We start from the raw sequence: 20,073 nt of genomic DNA on the forward strand, positions 1-20,073 counted from the left end.
AACATCAAAAATTGCACCCCAGATCTAACAAGCAATGCCACAGATATCTTGTAGTTAATTCGAAATTCTGAACTTAAATTTGTGTTAATAAAGAAGAAGAAAAATCCTCCACATACAGTGGCCACAGCGTGGAAGGGAAGACTGGAAATATTGATAGACTGGCGTGGACACCTTGTCCTGAAACTCTGAATAATAAGATTTTCATTTCTATCGTTATTTAACTGGAGAAGCATTAAATAATCACTGTTCTTCATAAAATCAACACTTTCATTTTTTTTTAATTATTGACCCCGGGAAGAGCTTCCAACCACATAACTGCGCCATCACTAAAAACACCTATTTCCGCCTGTGTAACATCACCCAACTTTGCCCCTGCCTCAGCTCATCTGCTGCTGAAACTCTCATTCATGTCTTTGTTACCTCTCAACTTGACTATTTCATTGCACTCCGGGACAGCCTCCCATGTTCTACTTTCTGTAAACTTGAGGTCATCCAAAGCTTTGTTGCCTGTGTCCATACTCGCACCAAGTCCCATTCACCTACCAGCCCAGTGCTCACTGAGCTATATTGGCTCCTGGTCAAACAACAGCTCGATTTTAAAATTCTCATCCTTAGTTTCAAATCCCTTCATGGCGTCACCCCTCCCTATCTCAGTAATCTCCTCCAGCCCCACAACCCTCCGAGATATCTGTGCTCATTTAATTCTGACCTTCCAGCATCCCCAATTTTAATTGTACCACCATTGGTGACCATGCCTTCAACTGCCTAGATCCTAAGCTCTAGAATTTGCACCCAGGACCTCTCCATCGTCCTTAAGATGCTCCGTAGAACCAAGCTATTGGCCATCTGCCCTAATATCTCATGTCAAATTTTGCTTTATAGAGCTGCTGTGAAGCTCCATGGGACTGTTTGTTACGTTAAAGGTGCTATACATAATACAGGTTGTTGAGTTTATAGAATTATCTCTACAATGAAGAATACCAAAGTGCAACTTGCGCACCAAAAAGATAAAAACATAATTGTAGTGAAAGCTTTCAGAACCTCACACAGCAAATCCATGAACACTTTATTTCTTATTTAGTCAGTGCCATCTGAAGTTCAAAGCACTGGATGGTGTCTGGCACGTGATTCTGAAACTAAGGTGTTGCCATGTACCTGGAGGTTACAGTCTTGCCAGACACAGGGCCTGATTCATAGAAACACATGATGGAACAGAAAAAAAAAATCAAAATGTTTTACCTGTTTTGGATTAGATGACTGAGGTATCTACAAACTAGCTGAGGGTGGACCATGTCATCCCAGCCAAATAACTGCATCATGGTTATAAGAGGCTGTGGCTGGAGGTCTGTTGGTGCTGTGCTTGGCATATCCATCGCCAAAAGTGTAAACCCTGGAATACATAATGCTTGTTGTTTTATTAAAAATCTCATTAGTATCCATCCATATAGAAAGTTTCATTTCATGCACACTTGCATTGGTTACAGCTCAGGCGTTACATCTTGCTACTTGCAAATTTTTGTGTCACAGTTCTAGTCCATTGGCTCAAACTTTATATTCATAAAGCAGCAGCAAATCACAACTGAACAGTTAGGGAATCAAAATGTAGCAAACGGGAAAGAAAACCACCAGTAATGAAGTTTAGAATGCTACGAGTGAAAAATAGTAAATTGGCTACAGAGAGCATGGGCTGGATTTTAAAAGCCTGCTGCTAGCAGTGGCGGTGGGTGGAAAAAGATTGCAGCCTGCACACCGCACTGCTGCCACGACCTCCCGAGTGGCCGCTCATTTAAAGGGCCGGTCCGACCCGCACACCACCCCCCCCCCCCCATCCAATTACATAGAGGGGGAGGGCTATCCGACGCCAGTATTGGCATCAGCTGTCTGTGCACAGGCGTTGGCACCATTTTTAAAGGGCAGCCAGCCCTGCCAGCTAATTTGAATTTTTAAAGAAGTATCCCACCCAAAATGTACCAAATAAAATTGTAACGCCCCTTTCCCAACTCCCCAACAGCAATTACATTAAGTATTTGCCCTTGCCCCCTCAAAACACTTACCTCCAAAATGTGACCTCCTCCCCCTTCCCAGACTGTACAAAGTTTAAAGTTCACCCCTTCCCACCATCCCCTGCACTCATTATGATTATCTGATTCTGTTTTCCCCTTCCACTCCTACACTAAAAATCTGAACTCCCACCCCCTCCCCACCAGTGTCACGCCTGCTTTACAGACGGGGAAGTGAAGGCTTGGTAGTGCCAGCTGCTGCACTGAAGATCGTAAATTTATTTAAATGTATTAATTGTGCTACTTTAAATATGCAAAGCATGGTCCCATCGCCCAGCAGTGGGTGGGGGGGGGGGCGCTACGGAGCCTTGCCGCCGCCGGGTGGATCGAGCCCGGCCATCCCCGCTTCAGGCTCCGTAGCGGGCCTCTGCCGGAACGATCTTCCAGCCTCCCACCCACTCCCTCCCCCCACCCAACCCCAGAGCCCGACGTCGGGAGCTCGGTAAAATCCAGCCCCATGTGTTTGAAAGGCAAACCAACCAACTGACTCCAAACACTTGAATTGCCTTCAGTCACCATTTTGCTTTCTGCATTGAGCTGAGCACTTACAAGAAATTGGCGCAGAAGTAGACCCTATGGCCCATCGAGCCTGCTCCGTAATTCAATTTGATCATGGCTGATCTTGGGCTTCAATTCCACTTTCCTGCCGGTTCCCCATGTCCCTTGATTCCCTGCGAGACCAAAAATCTATCTATCCCAGCCTTAAATGTATTCAATGATGGAGCATCCACAACCCTCAGGGGTAGAGCATTCCAAAGATTCACAACCCTTTGAGTGAAGTAATTTCTCCTCATCTCAGTCCTGAATGATTGACCCCTTACCCTGAGATTGTGTCCCCATGTTCTAGATTCTCTGACCAGTGGGAACATTCTCTCAGCTTCTACCCTAGCAAGCCCTTTCAGAATCTTGTATGTTTCAATGAGATCGCCTCTCATTCTTCTAAACTCCAGAGAATATAGGCCCCATTTACTCAGTCTCTCATCATCGGACAACCCCCTCATTCCAGGTACCAATTTAGTAAACCTTCGCTGCACTGCCTCCAGTGCAAGTATATCCTTTCTTAAATGTCGAGACCAAAACTGTACACAGTATTCCAGGTGAAGTCTCACCAAAGCTCTGTACAATTTTAGTAAGACTTCTTTATTCCTGTACTCCAATCGCCTTGCAATAAAGGCCAACATGCCATTTGCCTTCCTAATAGCCTGCTGCACCTGCATGTTAACTTTGTACGTTCCTTGTACGAGTACCCCCAAGTCTCTCTGAACATCAACACTTACCAGTTGCACACATTTTAAAAAATATTCTGCTTTTCTATTTTTACGACCAAAGTGAACAACTTCACACTTCCCTACATTATATTCCATTTGCCATCTTGTTGCCCACTCACTTAACTTGTCTATATTTTTTTAGATTAGATTAGAGATACAGCACTGAAACAGGCCCTTCGGCCCCCGAGTCTGTGCCGAACATCAACCACCCATTTATACTAATCCTACACTAATCCCATATTCCCAACAAACATCCCCACCTGTCCCTATATTTCCCTACCACCTACCTATACTGGTGACAATTTATAATGGCCAATTTACCTATCAACCTGCAAGTCTTTTGGCTTGTGGGAGGAAACCGGAGCACCCGGAGAAAACCCACGCAGACACAGGGAGAACTTGTAAACTCCACACAGGCAGTACCCGGAATCGAACCCGGGTCCCTGGAGCTGTGAGGCTACGGTGCTAACCACTGCTTCACTGTGCCGCCCCTATATCTCTTTGAAGCCTCTCTACATCCTTCCCACAGCTTACATTTCCACCGAGCTTTGTATCTTCAGCAAACTTAGATACATTACTCTCTGTCTCTTCATCCAAGTCATTAATATAGAGTGTAAATAGCTGAGGCCCCAACTATTCACTGCCTGCCAACTTGAAAATGCCCCATTTATGCCCACTCTCTGCTTACTGTCTGCTAACCAATCCTCTATCCACGCTAATATCTTACCCCCAACACCATGAGCCCTCATCTTGCCTATTAATCCTTTATGTAGCACCTTATCGTATGCCTTTTGAAAATCCAGGTACACTACATCTACTGGTTTCCCTTTATCTACCCTACTAGTTGCATCCTCCAAAAACTCTTATAAATTAGTCAAACCATGCTGACTTGTTCTAATCATACTATGCTTTTCCAAGTGCAATGTTAAGATTTCTTTAATAATAGTTTCCAGCATCTTCCCAAAGACTGATGTTAGGCTAACTGGCCTATAGTTCCCTGTTTTCTCTCTCCCTCCTTTCTTGAAAAGTGGCTTAGCAGTGCAAGTGCAAGTGATGTTGGTTACATAGTAAATACATAGTAAAGCACAGAACATTAAGATATTTATACAAAAATGACTAAACTCATCTACTAACAGAATTTTCTGTACTGGAAATGCTTCTTACAATGTTTTTGATCAGACTCCTGTGCCTATTTGAGAAGTCTGAGCTTAGAATTCATGCAGCTTCCCAGATGTATCATTGCCAGATGAAGATACTAACTAGGATAACGTTACACAACAAATAGAAACACTGGAGCATCAACTAACATGACATGCCAGACCAACTCAGAATCTATCTCATGTATTCAATGCAAAAAATAATCAGTGTTTGTGTTATTAAAAAAAAGCCTTTGAGTTGAAATTGATAGTAAAAAAAAGTTGCAAAATGCAAGACATATTGCAATCCACAGGAAGAGAAATCTGAAAGTGCCATATTGACAGGTGAACCTTGGAAAAGGCTGTTTCAGGTCTTATTATTAAAGCCCTAAACTTCTGTTTGAAACACAGTGTGATATTAATTGGTTTCTGGTTAAAATTAATTCAGATATCTAACACTCAATTCACTGCTACTGTAAAGGTACTGAATAATTTCTAGGTGATTTTTAGTAACTACAATAAGTGTTGACACTGAAACATTTTGCATAGCCAGTGCATGGCAATCCATTCCAGAATGAATACATACTTGCGATAAATACATTTGAATAAACTTGGTCAAAATTGAATACTGAATTGAATTAATGTTGAATTATCCACAGAATGATTTAAATGCAATTCTTGACCCACATGAACGACAAATGCATGGTAGGATGCTATGGACTGAATCAGTAATCGTGGACTGGAGATGTGGGGTGCATTTTTGTATACCTAATGCCCCATTTGTGCTGGGCAACGGGGTAGCAGGCAAACAAACTGCTTTTCAATAAAGAGAGGGTATTTCCCATCGGCCGCCCAAGGCGCAGCTGTTTCATTTTTTGAGCCGACCTCAAAATCAGCAGCTGGGCCTTCTCCCCGAAACTGACGGCAGCCTAATTTCAATATTTAAATCAGGATCCAGATTAGGTCTCTGTCACAAGTTTTCTGGACCAATGAGCGGGTTCTGTGCTGTGCATGCCTACCCCATCCCCTCACTCCATTGGTCCCTGGTATGGAGAAGCTGTGGATTGGTCTTTAAAGGACCAGTGCAGATCCCTCCAAAAATGGGGTAATTTTCTAAAATAAATAATTTTGTGGGGCCAGGAGAAGCAAAACACTGTTGCTCCCCACTGTCCCTGCACATGCTTTAACTAACCCACCCTAATACTGGACTGGACTGTCAGCTGGCTCAGCAGAGGAGTGGGCCAAGTTCCCACCTTCCCCAACCAGTGAGCTGCTTCGGAGCATCTGTTTGGCATTTGCAGCTTGCCAGCTTCATGTCAATGAAGCCCAACCACCAAGTTGCTTCAGACCTCTCGCTGGGACAACTGGGCATTTGATGAAATTGCATCATCTGTCACCCATCCAACACAGCATTGGTTCTCAAAGTTTATTGGTTGAAGGACCCCTTTTCAAATGGTTTAATAATCATGGACCCGCCCCTCCACCCCACCAATCTAAATTATAACAGTATATAATCCTTACTATGAGAGTGCTTCATGTAAAGAGTGCTTTAATAAAGCTTTTAAGAAAACAGGTATTTACTTACAAATATAGCAATCTTCATGCCTGTCTCACCACTCCTCCGTACACGCTCCCTTGCTAGGTGAGACCAACAGCCCTCTCTGAGCTGCCCATGTGGCAGCCACACTGCACTGCAGCCTTCAGGCTTGCACCGAGACTACCTCTGGCTGCCCAGGTTTTTTTGCTCTGAAGCAGCCATACTGGCTGCCAACCAGATTCCTCGACTAACAAGACTTAAACTTTGCACACTGAATAATAATCGATAGCTGGGAGTGATGACAAAGGAGGAATCTAATCAGTCCTTCAGATTGAGTTATAACTTGAGTGATAATTGTCATCTGAACTCAATTACATAGTGGTTTTGAAATCACTCTCTGATATTAGTTATTATAGTCTAAAATATTTGAACATTATGTAAAGAGGATTTATTCTATTATTGCAGACTAACAAATATTTGTGTATATGTCAACTTAAGCATCTATTCACACATCCACAAGGTTCACAACTGACATTATTCCAAGTCAATTTAACCAGTTATTTATCGTGACATCAAATATTCTGTTTCTTTATTGCAGAAGTTGTGATACCAGATGTAATGTGACTGCATAATTGTCATGGCTGAGGCTCAAACTGGGATGGTTTCCTCCAGAAAATATCATCATGATGTTATATTTGGTGTGCTACCTTCCACTGAGTTCAGGTAGGATCTGGAATCCTTCTTACTCCTTCATACTGTTTTGTGTGGGTATTCGGCAATTTCAAATGCTCAGAACCGGAACAGAGCTCTGTAATGGGAATCACACTGACCTGCAGCAATATCAGCTATCTGTGAAGAAGGTGTCTGCGACAGTCTTTGGCTCTTCACAAAAGGGAAGAAGTTCCTCCATAGAGCACTGGCAATAGCTAGGTGGCGCTCTTTGGCAACTAATGGTGCAGGAATGCTGAGAGAAGGCACGTGAGGCTGCTGAAGGAGCTGGATTGAGCGCTTGTGTGTACTCCTGAGGAGAGATGAATGAAGAAAATAAAAATATTTTGAACCCTGTAAAGAGTGTTAAATTCTCACTGCAGAAATTTAATTTCATGTTCAATGACTGATGCTGCCCAGGACAAAATACACATTTTTTTTCCCCCAAGTATTCCATATTCTATCTTTTTGTTCATTTCTATTTTTCTGCCTTCTCTGGTTCATTGGTTAGGCCTTCTTGACATTTTTTTGTTCCCTTTAATGCTCATAGTTCCATTTTCCTCTTAATATTTTCCCCCTCCTCAAATCACATATCAGCTGCAATCAAGACCTGATGCACTGAGAAGCCACTTCTCATGCTGTGAAGACAAGAGGCAGTGACAATAGATGGTAGAACTAGTCTGAGGATGACACTCAGAAAGTGCTGGAGTAATCGCCAAACTTACAATAGTGGAGAATCGAGAATAGAAGAGATTTAAAATTGGACTCAAAGGGATAAGTGATGACGTTCGAGCAGTTATTTTGAATGCTGTTTGAAATAGTCAATTCGGCTTAAGTGAATATAAATTGAAATAAAACAGTTTCCAGTGGTACCGACTGCATAAATTTCAGTTAACTGAATATTTTTGAGCCAGATTACACACTCCACAGAGCTTTTCTATATTTAGAATTGTTTTTAATATCATGCATTCCTAATATAGCAACAAATCTCCACTAAAATATACACTAAAATGTAACCATACAAAAACTTATACCATACAGCAAACCTATCTTTAAAGCCCCTTTGGGACTATTTTTAAGTGACTGAGAATCTCCTATTACAGGTTCAAGTCTGAATTATTTATTGTTGGGAGGGTTCCTTAAATGTTTGCTCTCTCTCTCTGTGTCTCTAAACAAGCAATTATTAGGACAGATGTTACCTTATACTGCATGGATGATCTTGAATCTAGAAGCAGTTGTCATACTTCTAAATTTACAACAGAATAAAATAACTATTGGAGCAAATTTGCTCATGGTTTGGACAAATACATTGTCCCTCATTTTCACTGTAGACCTATTTGTGGAGTCTTGTATTTCTATAGCTATATTGTATCTCATATAAATGCTTTCAGTTACATAATAGAAAACTAAAAATTACACTATTGAATACATTTAACTAATGCACCAAACACAATCCTATTCTTTATACTGAGGTAGGAATGCCAAATAAATAATTATTCATAAAATTCCAATATCCTTATAGTTTTAGATTTTGCATTATACCGTGGGTGATTATAAGACTGCAATGCAGTCAAGGGGTTAAATGTTTCAGCACTTTGTGACTACAGTCTGTGACTCTGAATTTGGTATTGGCTTATATGAATTATTGGATAATTTTAGTTTTTTGCACAAGATTACATCATCAGGAGCAAAACTGTATGCTATCTTCCAAATCCTGAGATTAAGTTAAAACCATACCCATTTAAGAATATATTTATTACCTATTGTGAATTTTATGGTGCTATTTTATGCGGCTCTCAAGTCAATTTTATACCTAATCTGTACTTCGGGACCTCTTGTACGTTTGTTTCACCCACCTGCTGATATGTTGTTTTCTTTGAGATTGTTCTTTGATTGTATTGTGTTCTCATACATTGCTTTCATGGTATACAGCAATACATGATCCATTATGACAGGCAATACATATTTCAGTGAAAACTGTCCCAATTATAGCGCATGGCTGTTTTACTAGCAAGGGGGTAAAAGCAATAGCCTGATTCTTGGCTGGCATCAAACTGGCAATGTCACAGCATTTCCACCATCTCTAACTGGCGTGATGCCTCCTGAATCATTATGAAAAGTTATACCAGAAGAGAATTAAATATTGCACAAGTTTAACTGGAAACTGGGAGTTTCTTTTAAAATAAAGTCCAGTACAGCAGACAGAAACTGTTGAAAATGAAGGTATCCCAATTAGGGAAGTGGAGGAGAGAAACCACCTTGTACATCAGTGAACTATCTTTATCCTTTGTAATATACCAGGTGTGATACACTTGGATTTGAACTCGATCATTACACCTTGCTATGATCTGGTCCACTCCATAGCACCAAGTAGTAGAAGCAACCCAAAAATGGTTCTCAGTACAGATGGTTATGCAGTACTTTCATGACAGATGGGAATGGAGAGAAAGAGCTGCTGGTTGTGACGTTTATTCAACTGAAAATCAGACTTTGTTAGCTCCATGTTCCTTTGTGAACCAGTGTTTCATTTCACCAGGTGGCAGAGGTTTGAAGGAATTTGGATGCTGCTTGGGAGGCCAGTGAGATCTTGGCAAAATGGAAACTCTTATTGGGGAAAAGAATTCTGATCTCTCATGAACTGTCAAGTAGAGCATGGCACCCAACCCGAACCCAACCGGGCCCAACGACATGTGTCGGGTTCGGGTTGGGTTGCTCTTCAGGGTCTGGCATTCGGCCTCGGGTTGGGTCGTACACAGTGAAAGCCAGGACGTCAAGGCGGGAAATGTGCATCCGGACTTCGCACTAGTCTGCAGTGAGCGATTCCATCCAAGGTAGAGCACAACCTCTTTAATATAATCAACTTCATTCCGGTGGTCGGGTCGGGTCAGGTCGGGTTGGGTCGGGCGCAGGAAAAAAATCAAAGTACTCGGGCCAGGTTGGGCTCGGGTTGGATGTGGTTCTGTCGGGTTTGGGTCGGTTTTCTATTGCAGACCTGAGCAGGCCTTTACTGTCCAGCCCAGAGAACATCTAATATTTTACATAGTTTCAATAAAATAAAGTGAAACTTGGAAAGAGGCATTGTCATCTCTACAAAATTGCTGGGTAAGATGTCTCCCTATCTCTCTACACACACCTGAAATACAATGGCATCATTTGTGTTACACAGTCTTCATTTATTCCAATTGAATGTGAAAATAATCCTTCCCAAAACACCAATGAGGAACATCTGGAAATATTACATTTACAATTTGAGTAGAGAAATGCTGCTGCATTACTAAAGAGAATTAAAATGGACAAAGGTGCACTTCGATATCAATTAAACTACTTTATTTCCTCAAAGTGTTTGACTTGCATAGGCTTGTATAGCAATAAAACAAATATCAACTATCTGTTATTGTGTGTGTGTGCGCGCACATATATATATATCTTAAAAAATCCAGGGGAAAACTTTCTCCATTTTATGTTTCAGATGTAAAAGGGCTAAAATTTAATGTGATGATCAACTTTTCAAATAAGATCCAACACATTTGGTTTATCAGGACTTCACTGGGTACAAAAAGTACTGAAATTGGCCTTCATTTCTACAAAAGCGAACAGCCAAATGTACAAAACAAACAAAACTTTACCGTCAGAAATTTTAGAAAATACAGTAATCAAAATAAGAGGCCAATGTCCTCCCATATGGGACTATTCACCAATCAAATTCGACAATCATGAGGTGCGTTTGGTTGCCTGTTATAAGGAAACAGTGCCACTATATAACACTATATCTCATTTTGAGACAATGTGGCATGAATTCAATAACACACTCAATTTTCTTCTATTTCAGGAGTAGTGTTTCTGCTACTTAATCTAATTTTGAAGTTGCAAGTTTCCAGAGGTTTAATACAGATATGTCTGCAGGGAATCAATGTTTCTGTAGAAAAGGAGACATTAACAAATCTGTCTGGAAGAGTAGGTTGGAACATATTATACCAGCAGGCTGATAAACTAAATAACATGCTTAATAAAACCAACCTGTAGAAATGTGCCGCTATTTCTCCTTCCATTTATCTTCTGGTCAAGTCAATTGGGACTCTGCATTAACGCTCACATTGTATTATTGCATTTGAGTTATTAAATTCCATAAACAATGTTGTAGAGTTGCAGCTGAGATATATGAATGCAACATATGATTTGCGACCCATCAGGACGACCTTCAGAACTGCTGGGAACCTCTGAGGCTAGACACATTCAGAAAGAGTGGCTCCCCTGCTCAGAAACTTCAGGCTGCCACTGCACATTACTGTTGGGACTGAATTCAATCCAGTGATTTCAATGAAATTATGGGCAGTCTGCCTGCTCCACAGTGTGAGCCCCCTAAGTGGGTATATTTTGGCAGCCATGCTTCCAATGTTGTTAAAGAGAGAAAGCTGCCATCCAACACAAACAGACAAATTGACAAACAAGCTTTTATAATTACAGATCAATTGTTTGCAGTCTTCTCTTTACAAATAGCACAATTCTGATCAATTTTAAACGATAGCTTACACTTCAGACACTTGATATCATTTGTTCAATAGCTCCATTGGAAAAAAGGAACAACAGTCTTTATCCAGGCTCACCACAGTGTTATAAATTTTTGCTAACTTCCTTATAATTTTCCTAAGTATTTTTGTTTCAATACAAACCAAGCGATACTCAACTTTATTATCTGAATTAGTTTTCAGTCGCCATTCCACTTGCCTTCCTCTCATGATTAATGTTAGGACGCAGAGGTATGGTTATTGGCTGCTCTCTGGGTACTTGGCCAAAATAACAGCTCTACGTATGTTACTCCACATAGCTAATGTTGTCAGACCGTGCATTTTTAGGGACAATAATATTGAGCCAGATCCAAATCTAGTCCAGCGATATATTCTTGTATTATCACCTGTTTGTAATCAGGAGTGGGAATCTTGGCCGACTGTTCCCACTCCCCAACACTGGTTAAATGAGGACCTTGACCACTATGCCATCGGATAAGACTCTTTTCTAGTCACATTCAACTGAAGTGCCCTATGTGAAGTCGGTGATACAATGGTTTTGGTTCCAATCTGGCAGCCAATTTTATAGACACAAATTCTTGGTGGGTGCAGTGCTGATGTAAAGAGCTGAGTGTGTTTCACTCTTCATTTAACTGCTCCCATCAGTAATAATGCATGAACGTCAGCTAATCTAAATTTTGGGGGTCATTTTCACTGGTCAAATTTTACACACAGCAAAGCGAAGCAAAAAAGCTAATTGCGCTTCTGAAATCTTTATTCAAATGACTCAAAAAAATACTGTTACAAAACTTGCTAACTATTTTAATGTACTTTCCGTTCCTTTCATATATGTCTTAATTTCAGTTACGTTCCAAACTAGTGTCATTGGGCTCAATTTTCTTGGCCCCGTGTTGACGGGCTTGGAGCTGGGTGCTGGTAAAGTAATGGGGAGCCATGGCAGGAAAGCTCCCCAACGCAGCCCTGCCGCCGGGGAGGTTTCCCAGGGGTGGCCTGGGAAACAGATCAGATGCCCGCGTCACGGAGGTGGGTAGCTAATTTACATATTTAAGGAGCTATTTTGTCGGTGGCAGCAGAGTGGCTCCCCAACAAGTGCGGAGGCTGCCAGCTTAATGGAGGTGGCCTCCCTGCTGCAGTCCAGGAGGCCATTGGAGCCGGAGGATCCATGCCCCTAGTAAGGAACGAAAGGCCACAATCACAGCCAAGACAGATGCAGTGGAGACTCAAATGCTAGCATAGATCACAGCTTTTTAATATTTCATGCACTGGCCAGCGAGGGTACCTCAGTGTTGAAGTGCCCTGGTGTCCTCGACCTGTATTAACACTGCTTAGTTCTCCCTGTTGGGCTGCCGAGGTTGTAGAGCTTCCGGCCCTCGGGTTGGGCCTGCAGCATCGGGAGCCTGCCTGCCATCCTCAATAGGATGGCGAGCTTAGCGGCGGCCAATTGCTAAGCTGGTCTCTCTCCCGGCAAGTGCAGGCTCAGGACCTCCATTGGTCCCGACATTGGGGTCTTGAAGCCCGTAGGAAAATTCTGCCCATTGAATCTTACAGCACAGAAGGAGTCTATTATGCCCAAGGTGCCTGTACCATTCTTTGAGCTATCCAATGAGTCCAACTCCCCTGCTCTTTCCCACAGTGCTGCAAATCTTTCCTTTTCATAGAATCATAGAAAGCTGCAGCACAGGAGATGACCATTCGGCCCATCTTGCCTGTGCAGGCTCCTTGAAAGAGCAGTCGTGCTCAATCCCACATCCCCGTTTTTTGCGTGTAACCCTGTACGTTCCTCATCAAGTACCTATCCAACTGCCTTTTAAAACTATTGATGGAATCAGCTTCCACCACCTTTTCAGGTAGAGCCTTCCAGATCCCGACAACTCTCTAAGTGAAAAAAATTCTCTGCATCTCCTCTCGAGATCTTTTGCCAAGGATTTTAAATCTATGACCTCTTGCCAGGTGGAATAGCTTTTCTCTCTTATTTTAAATTATCCTTTCACAGATGTGGATGTCGGTGTCAAGGCCAGCATTTATAACTCATCCCTAACTGCCCTCAAGAAGGAGGTGATGAGCCACCTTCTTGAACTGCTGCAGTCCGTGTGGTGAAAGTACTCCCACCGTGCTGTCAGCTTCAGGATTTTAACCCAGCACTTATGAAGGAACAGTGATATATTTTCAAGTCAGGATGGTGTGTGATTTGTAGGGGAATTTGCAGATGGCGATGTCTCCATGTGTCTGCTGCCCTTCTTCAGATAGGCAATAGAAGTTGCAGCTTTAAATGTGCTGTCGAAGAAACCTTGGCAAGTTGCTGCAGGGCATCTTGTAGATGGGACACACTGCTGCACCAATAGTGAAGGGAGTGAATGTTGAAGGTGGTGGATGGGGTAGCCATCAAGTGGGCTGCTATGTCTTGGATGTTGTTCAGCTTCTTGAGTGTTGTTGGAACTGCACTCATCCAGGCGAGTGGAGAGTATTCCATCACACTCCCAAATGTGCCTTGTAGATGCTAAAAATGCTTTTGGGAATCTAATTTATCCACCCTCTTAGCATCTTGTGAATCTCCATTAGGTCTGAACCTTCTCTGTTTCAAGGAGAACAGTCGTAACACATGCTTTTTAATCCTTATCAGTTTAACCTGCCACCTTTAAGGGTTTGTGCTTACGGACACAAAGGTTTCTCTGGTCATTTACATTTTTCAGAATCGTGTTATTTATAGTATATGATCTTTCCATATTAGTCTTCCCAAAGCACTTTACACTTCTCCACATTGAACTCCATCTGCCATACTTCTGTCCATTTCACCATTCCTGTGTCATCCTGAAGCCTAGAACTATCTCCATCATTACCTACTACTTTGCCAAGTTTGGTATCATCTACAAACTTGATAATGCAACTGCCTACAGTCACTCAGGATCGAGGATGATTTGCTTCCACTCTGGTTCGATGGGTTCTGAGATGGCTCATAAGTCCAATATGTGATCTGCAGACTCTGCCAAATGAGGGGCAGGTGGTGCTTGAAGGGTCAAGCAGATGAGTAGTCTGGAGGTTTGTGCACTCTCTCCGATACCTTGACTTCACTTCTGCGGGTTCCCGACAAAGTCCCGCAGGGTGTACGATGCCTTCCCCAGTGATCTTCCTCCATCGAGGACGATCACAAGCCAGGGACTCCCACAAGCTGATGGGGTTGTTTGATCTTTTCAAGGATGCATTGAGGAGATCTCTGAAGCGTTTCTGCTGTCCTCCTGGGAGTCTCCTACCATGACCAAGTTCTCAGTAGAACAGCTATTTCAGGAGTCTGGTGTCAGGCGTGCGAACCCCACCCGTCAGAGCTGGTTTTCAGTGATTAGCACCCCGATGCTGGGCAGGTTGGCTTGCGAGAGGATGCTGCTGTTAGACTGCCTTTCTTGCAACTGGATTTGGAGGATCCTGCGGAGGCACCTCTGCTGGTATTTCTCCAATACTTTGAGGTGCCTGCTATAGGTTGTCCAATTCTCCAAAGCAAATAAGAGTGCAGGGATCACTGCTGCCTGGTAAACCATGAAATTAGTCTCAGGTTTGAGATCCTGATCCTCAAATACTCTCTTCTTCAGTTGACCAAAGGCTGAGCTGGCACATGGGAGGCGATGATGAACCTCATCGTCTAGGTATGCCTTCGCTGAGAGGAGGCTCCCAAGATATGGAAAATGGCCACAATTTCCAGGATCACACCATTGATCTACCCAATTGACTAACCCAAGTCTAGGATATTTATAAAAATTAAAGAGTAATGGATTCAAAACTGACCCTAGGAGAACAACATTGCAAATCACCTCCCAGTCTGAAAAACATCTATCCATCACTGTTCTTTACTTCCTGTCACTGAACCAACTTTGTAACCATACTGCCACTTTCCCCTTAATTCCATGGACTTCCATCTTCTTAATAAGTCTCCTGTGTGGCACTTTGTCTTATGCCTTCTGAAAGACCATTTATACAACATCTACTGCAATACCTTGATCAAACTTCACAGTTTTCAGGTATATCTGATTTCCTTTTAAAAGTTACTATTGAATCTGATTCTACCATCTTTTAAGGCAATGCATTCTAGATCATAACTACTCACTGTATAATTAACAAAACTCTCCTCATCTCCACGCTGGTTCTTTTGTCAAGTATCTTAAATCTGTTACCAGCCCTCCTCCCAGTGGAAGCAGTACCTCTGTATCTACTCTTACAAAGACTCTCATCATTTTGAGTTCTTGTATTAAATTTCATCTTAGCCTCTTTTCTAAGTGGAACAATATCAGTTCTTTAATCACTCCAAATAATTGAAGTCCTCCACCCCAATATTATTCTGGTAAATCTCCACTGCATACTCTCCAAGGCCTTGGCGTCCTCCCTAAAGTGCAGTGCTCAGAACTGGACGCAATTGGTCTACAACTGAGTGATTTATAAATGTTTACCACAACTTATTTGCTTTCCTACTTTATGCCTCTATTTATAAAGCCACAGATCCTATTTGCTTGCTCAGCAGCCTTCACAACTTGTCCTGACCCCTTCAAAGATTTGTGTATCGCTAGAATCACCACAGGAATAATCGCTTTCTACTCTAATTGAAAAACACCAATTGATAAGTCCAATAACATTGAAACCTTTAGAGAAATCAAACAGGGAGAACAATAGTCAATTAGCTGTTAATTGGTTAAACATTTCCCCAGAAAGGAGGAACTTGCACATGTTAATTTATGCTAAATTACAATTGTTTTTCATTTCCAAAATATTTGTTCAGTTAGTTGTATCTGATCAGATCCAAATTAAACCTACTCAAATTGATCATTTTCGATCTATATATCACGAATGTGTGTGTGTGTTCGTGAATGTTCAGACACTCAGGTAACTTGCCACTATGGTCGAAGAGCAACACTGATACAGATGACATTTAGTAGCCCAGTTTAGGAAAGGAATTGACAGATTTGTGGATAAAAAGACAGGTGATCACTTACCCCATGGAACATAATGGTTTCTCTGTAGCTGGAACCAGCAAAGGGTGCAGAGCAAAGGAATCAGAGTTATACAGCACAGAAACAGGCCCTTCGGTCCATCGTGTTCGTGCCGCCCATCAAGCACCTATCTATTCGAATCCCATTTTCCAGCACTTGGCACGTAGCCTTGTATCCTCTGGCGTTTCAAGTGCTCATCTAAATACTTCTTAAATGTTGTGAGGATTCCTGCCTCTACCACCACTTCAGACAGTGTGTTCCAGGAATCGAGGGATGGGGAAAGGGTGTGATCTATGATGCAGGCGCAGATTTGTTAAGTCTAATGGGGAAGTAAGTAACTAGTTTTGTATAATGAGAGTTTAATTTTTTATTTGTTGATGGGATATGGGCATTGCTGACAAGGTCAATATTTGTTGCCCATCCCTAATTGCCTATGAGAAGGTGCTGGTGAGCTGCCTTCCTTAAGCCACTGCAGTCCTTGGGGTGTAGGTACACCCACAGTGCTGAGAGGGAGGGAGTTCCAGGATTTTGACTCATTGAAGGAATGGCAATATAGTTCCAAGTCAGGATGGTATGTGACTGGAGGGGAACTTGCACGTGGTGGATTTCCAAAGTGTATTCTGCCCTTGCCCTTCTAGGTGGTAGCGGTTGCACATTTGGAAGGTGCTGGTGAAGGAAGTTTGTGAGTTGTGGCAGTGCATCTTGTACATGGTACACACTGCTGCCACTGTGCACCAGTAGTAGAGGGAGTGAATGTTGAAGGTGCTGGATGGGGTGGCCATCAAGTGGGCTGCAATGTCTTGGATGTTGCTGTGCTTCTTGAGCATTGCTGAAACTGCACTCATCAAGGCCAAGTGGAGAGAATTCCATCACACTCCTGACTTGTGCCTTGTTGATCGTTGACAGGCTGTGGGGAGTTTGGAGGGGAGTTACTCAATGCAGACTTCCCAGCCTCTGCCGTGCTCTTGGAGCCACAGTATTTATGTGGCTGGTCCAGTTAAATTTCTGGTCAATGGGAATCCCCAGGAAGTTGATGGTGGGGGATTAAGTGATGGGAATGCCGTTGAACGTCAAGGGAAGAAGGTTACATTCTCCCTTGTTGGAGATGGCACTCATGTGCCGTGAAAGTTACTTGTGTTACAACCAGGTGAGAAAGTGTCGAGGGGTCTTTTACTGTCTTCACCGGGTCTTATTGTAACAGGGTTTAATTTCACCATTTTCCAATTATAAAGCAAAGAAATGAGCATAAACAGGCTTTCTTAGGTTTAAAGAAAAAAAGTGAAATTTATTAAACCTTAAACTCTAATACGGTTAACGCCTATGGATATACGACGCACCCACGCTAGCATGCACACGCAAAACACACCTGCGAATAGGGACAGAAAAGAGAAGAAAAATAAAATGGAGAGGTTTGAGGCAATATCAGAAGAGTTTCTTGTTTACTGTGCTTCGTGCTCACTGTAGTCCTTTTGCAGGTAGTCTTGCCTTTCATTGGGGCCCAGTATTCTTCTTAAACCCTGCTTACTGTAGGACACTTTTCTCTCTTGGAGTTCATGTGTCTTCAATGGTTTCCGAAGCTGGTGAGAGCGAGATGAGAGCAGACAGGAGAGAGGTGTTCTCGGTGCAGGAGAAAACAGCTTTCTGATTTTAAATTCCATGTTGGAGGTTCAAATTAAAAAAACACCAACAGTCAGCTAATCATGTGACAAAACTGGTCTGACCACTTCTGTGTATTGGAGAAGCAAGGACTGGATCCCTTGTTCCAACACTGTCTGTTACTATGCAAATGTCTTTCCAGTCAGGGGCTCCAAATGTTTTTTAAAACAAGTTCTTTTTTCACCAACAATAGTTTAAAATCAATGTTCATGTGGCAAAATTATTTTTCCTCAATTTTGGCAGGTGGGGGGCTTGCCTGACACTTGACACTTATCAACTCAAGACTGAATGTTGTCCAGGTATTGCTGCATGCGGGCACTGACTGCTTTGGTATCTGAGGAGTTGTGAATGGTGCACAGCACTGTGCAATTATCAGTGAACATCCCCAGTTCTGACCTTATGATGGAGGGAAGGTCATTGATGAAGCAGCTGAAGATGGTTGGGCCTAGGACACTACCCTGAGGAACTCCTGCAGCGATGTCCTGGGACTGAGATGATTGGTCTCCCACAACCATCATCCTTTAGAGTCATAGTCATTTACGGCACAAAATGGGGCCATTTGGCCCATCGAGTCCATGCCTGCTCTCTGTGGAGCAATCCTGTCAGTCCCCCTCCCCTGCTCGATCACCGACGCCCTGCAATTTTATTTCCTTCAAGTGCCATCCAATTTCCTTTTGAAATTATTGATTGTCTCCACTTCCACCACCCACAGGAACAGCGAGTTCCAGGTCATTATCACTCGCTGCATAAAAAGATGCTTCCTCACATTGCCCCTGCACCTCTGCCCAAAACCTTCAATCAGTATCCCCTGGTCCTTCTACCATCAGTTAATGGGAACAGTTTTTCCTTGTCTAACTTATCTAAGCCTGTCACAATCATGTACACGTCTATCAAATCTCCCCTCAATCTCCTTTGCTCCAGGGAGAACAGCCCCAGCTTTCTAGCCTAACCTTGTAACTAAAATCCCCCATCCCTGGAACCACTCTGGTAAATCTCCTCTGCATCCTCTCAAGGACCCTCACATTCTTCCTTACGTGTGGTGACCAGAACTGAATACAATTCTCGAGTTGGGGCCTAACCAGCACTTTATAATTATTCAGCATAACTTTCCTGCTTTCGTACTCTATGCCTCTTTTTATGAAGCCCAAGATCCCATATGCTTTGCTAACCATTCTCTCAATATGTCCCATATGAACATACAAATTAGCAGGAGTAGGCCACTTGGGCCCTCGAGCCTGCTCCGCCATTCAATAAGATCACGGCTCATCTGATTGTAACCTCAACTCCACATTCCCGCCTAGCCCTAATAACCTTTCATCCCCTTGCTTATCAAGAATCTATCTACCTCTGTCTTAAAAATATTCAAAAATTCTGCTTCCACCGTCTTTTGAGGAAGAAAGTTCCAAAGACTCATGACCCTCTGAGAGAAATAATGTCTCCTCATCTCTGTTTTAATTGGACGACCCCTTATTTTTAAACAGTGACCCTAGTTCTAGATTTTCCCACAAGAAGAAACATCATTTCCACATCCACCCTGTCAAGATCCCTCAAGATCTTATAAGTTTCAATTAAGTCACCTCTTGCTCTTCTAAACTCCAACGGATACAAGCCTAGCCTATCCAACCTTTTCTCATAAGACAACCCGCCATTCAAGGTATTAGTCTAGTGAACCTTCTCTAAACTGTTTCCAATGCATTTACATCCTTCCTTAAATAAGGAGACTAATACTGGACACAATACTCCAGACGTGGTCTCACCAATGCCCTGTATAGCTGAAGCTTAACTTCCCTACTTTTGTATTCAATTGCCCCGCAATAAATGATAACATTCTATTAGCTTTCCTAATTACTTGCTGTACCTGCATATTAACCTTATGCAATCCATGCTCTAGAACACACAGATCCCTCTGCATTTCAGAGCTCTGCAAACTCTCACCATTTAGATAATATGCTTCTTTTTTATTCTTCCTGCCAAAATGGACAATTTCACATTTTCCCAAATTATACTCCATTTGCCAGATCTTTGCCTACTCACTTAACCTATCTATAACCCTTTGTAGCCTCCTTATGTCCTCTTCACAAGTTACTTTCCTACCTATCTTTGTCTCATCAGCAAATTTAGTAACCATACCTTTGGTCCCTACATCCAACTCTTATATAAATTATAAAAAGTTGAGGCCCCTGCACCGATCCCTGTGGCATATCACTCGTTA

The 20,073-nt window shown here is 42.4% G+C and overlaps 1 protein-coding gene across 6 annotated transcripts in view; it reads right to left on the reverse strand.

Annotated features, from left to right (window-relative positions):
• Positions 1-20,073, reverse strand: part of mms22l (MMS22-like, DNA repair protein) — a 176,928-nt gene that overhangs the window by 45,664 nt on the left and 111,191 nt on the right. For all 6 annotated transcript variants that reach the window (XM_068025904.1, XM_068025889.1, XM_068025917.1 and 3 more), the window contains 2 exons: positions 6,832-7,022; positions 1,240-1,390 (listed from right to left, as the gene is read on the reverse strand). In XM_068025904.1, the coding sequence (XP_067882005.1) occupies positions 1,240-1,390; positions 6,832-7,022 (342 nt within the window). The remainder of the gene's footprint in view (positions 1-1,239; positions 1,391-6,831; positions 7,023-20,073) is intronic.

This window comes from Heterodontus francisci, chromosome 3, assembly GCF_036365525.1.
Source record: "Heterodontus francisci isolate sHetFra1 chromosome 3, sHetFra1.hap1, whole genome shotgun sequence".
NCBI classification, from domain to species: Eukaryota; Metazoa; Chordata; class Chondrichthyes; order Heterodontiformes; family Heterodontidae; genus Heterodontus; species Heterodontus francisci.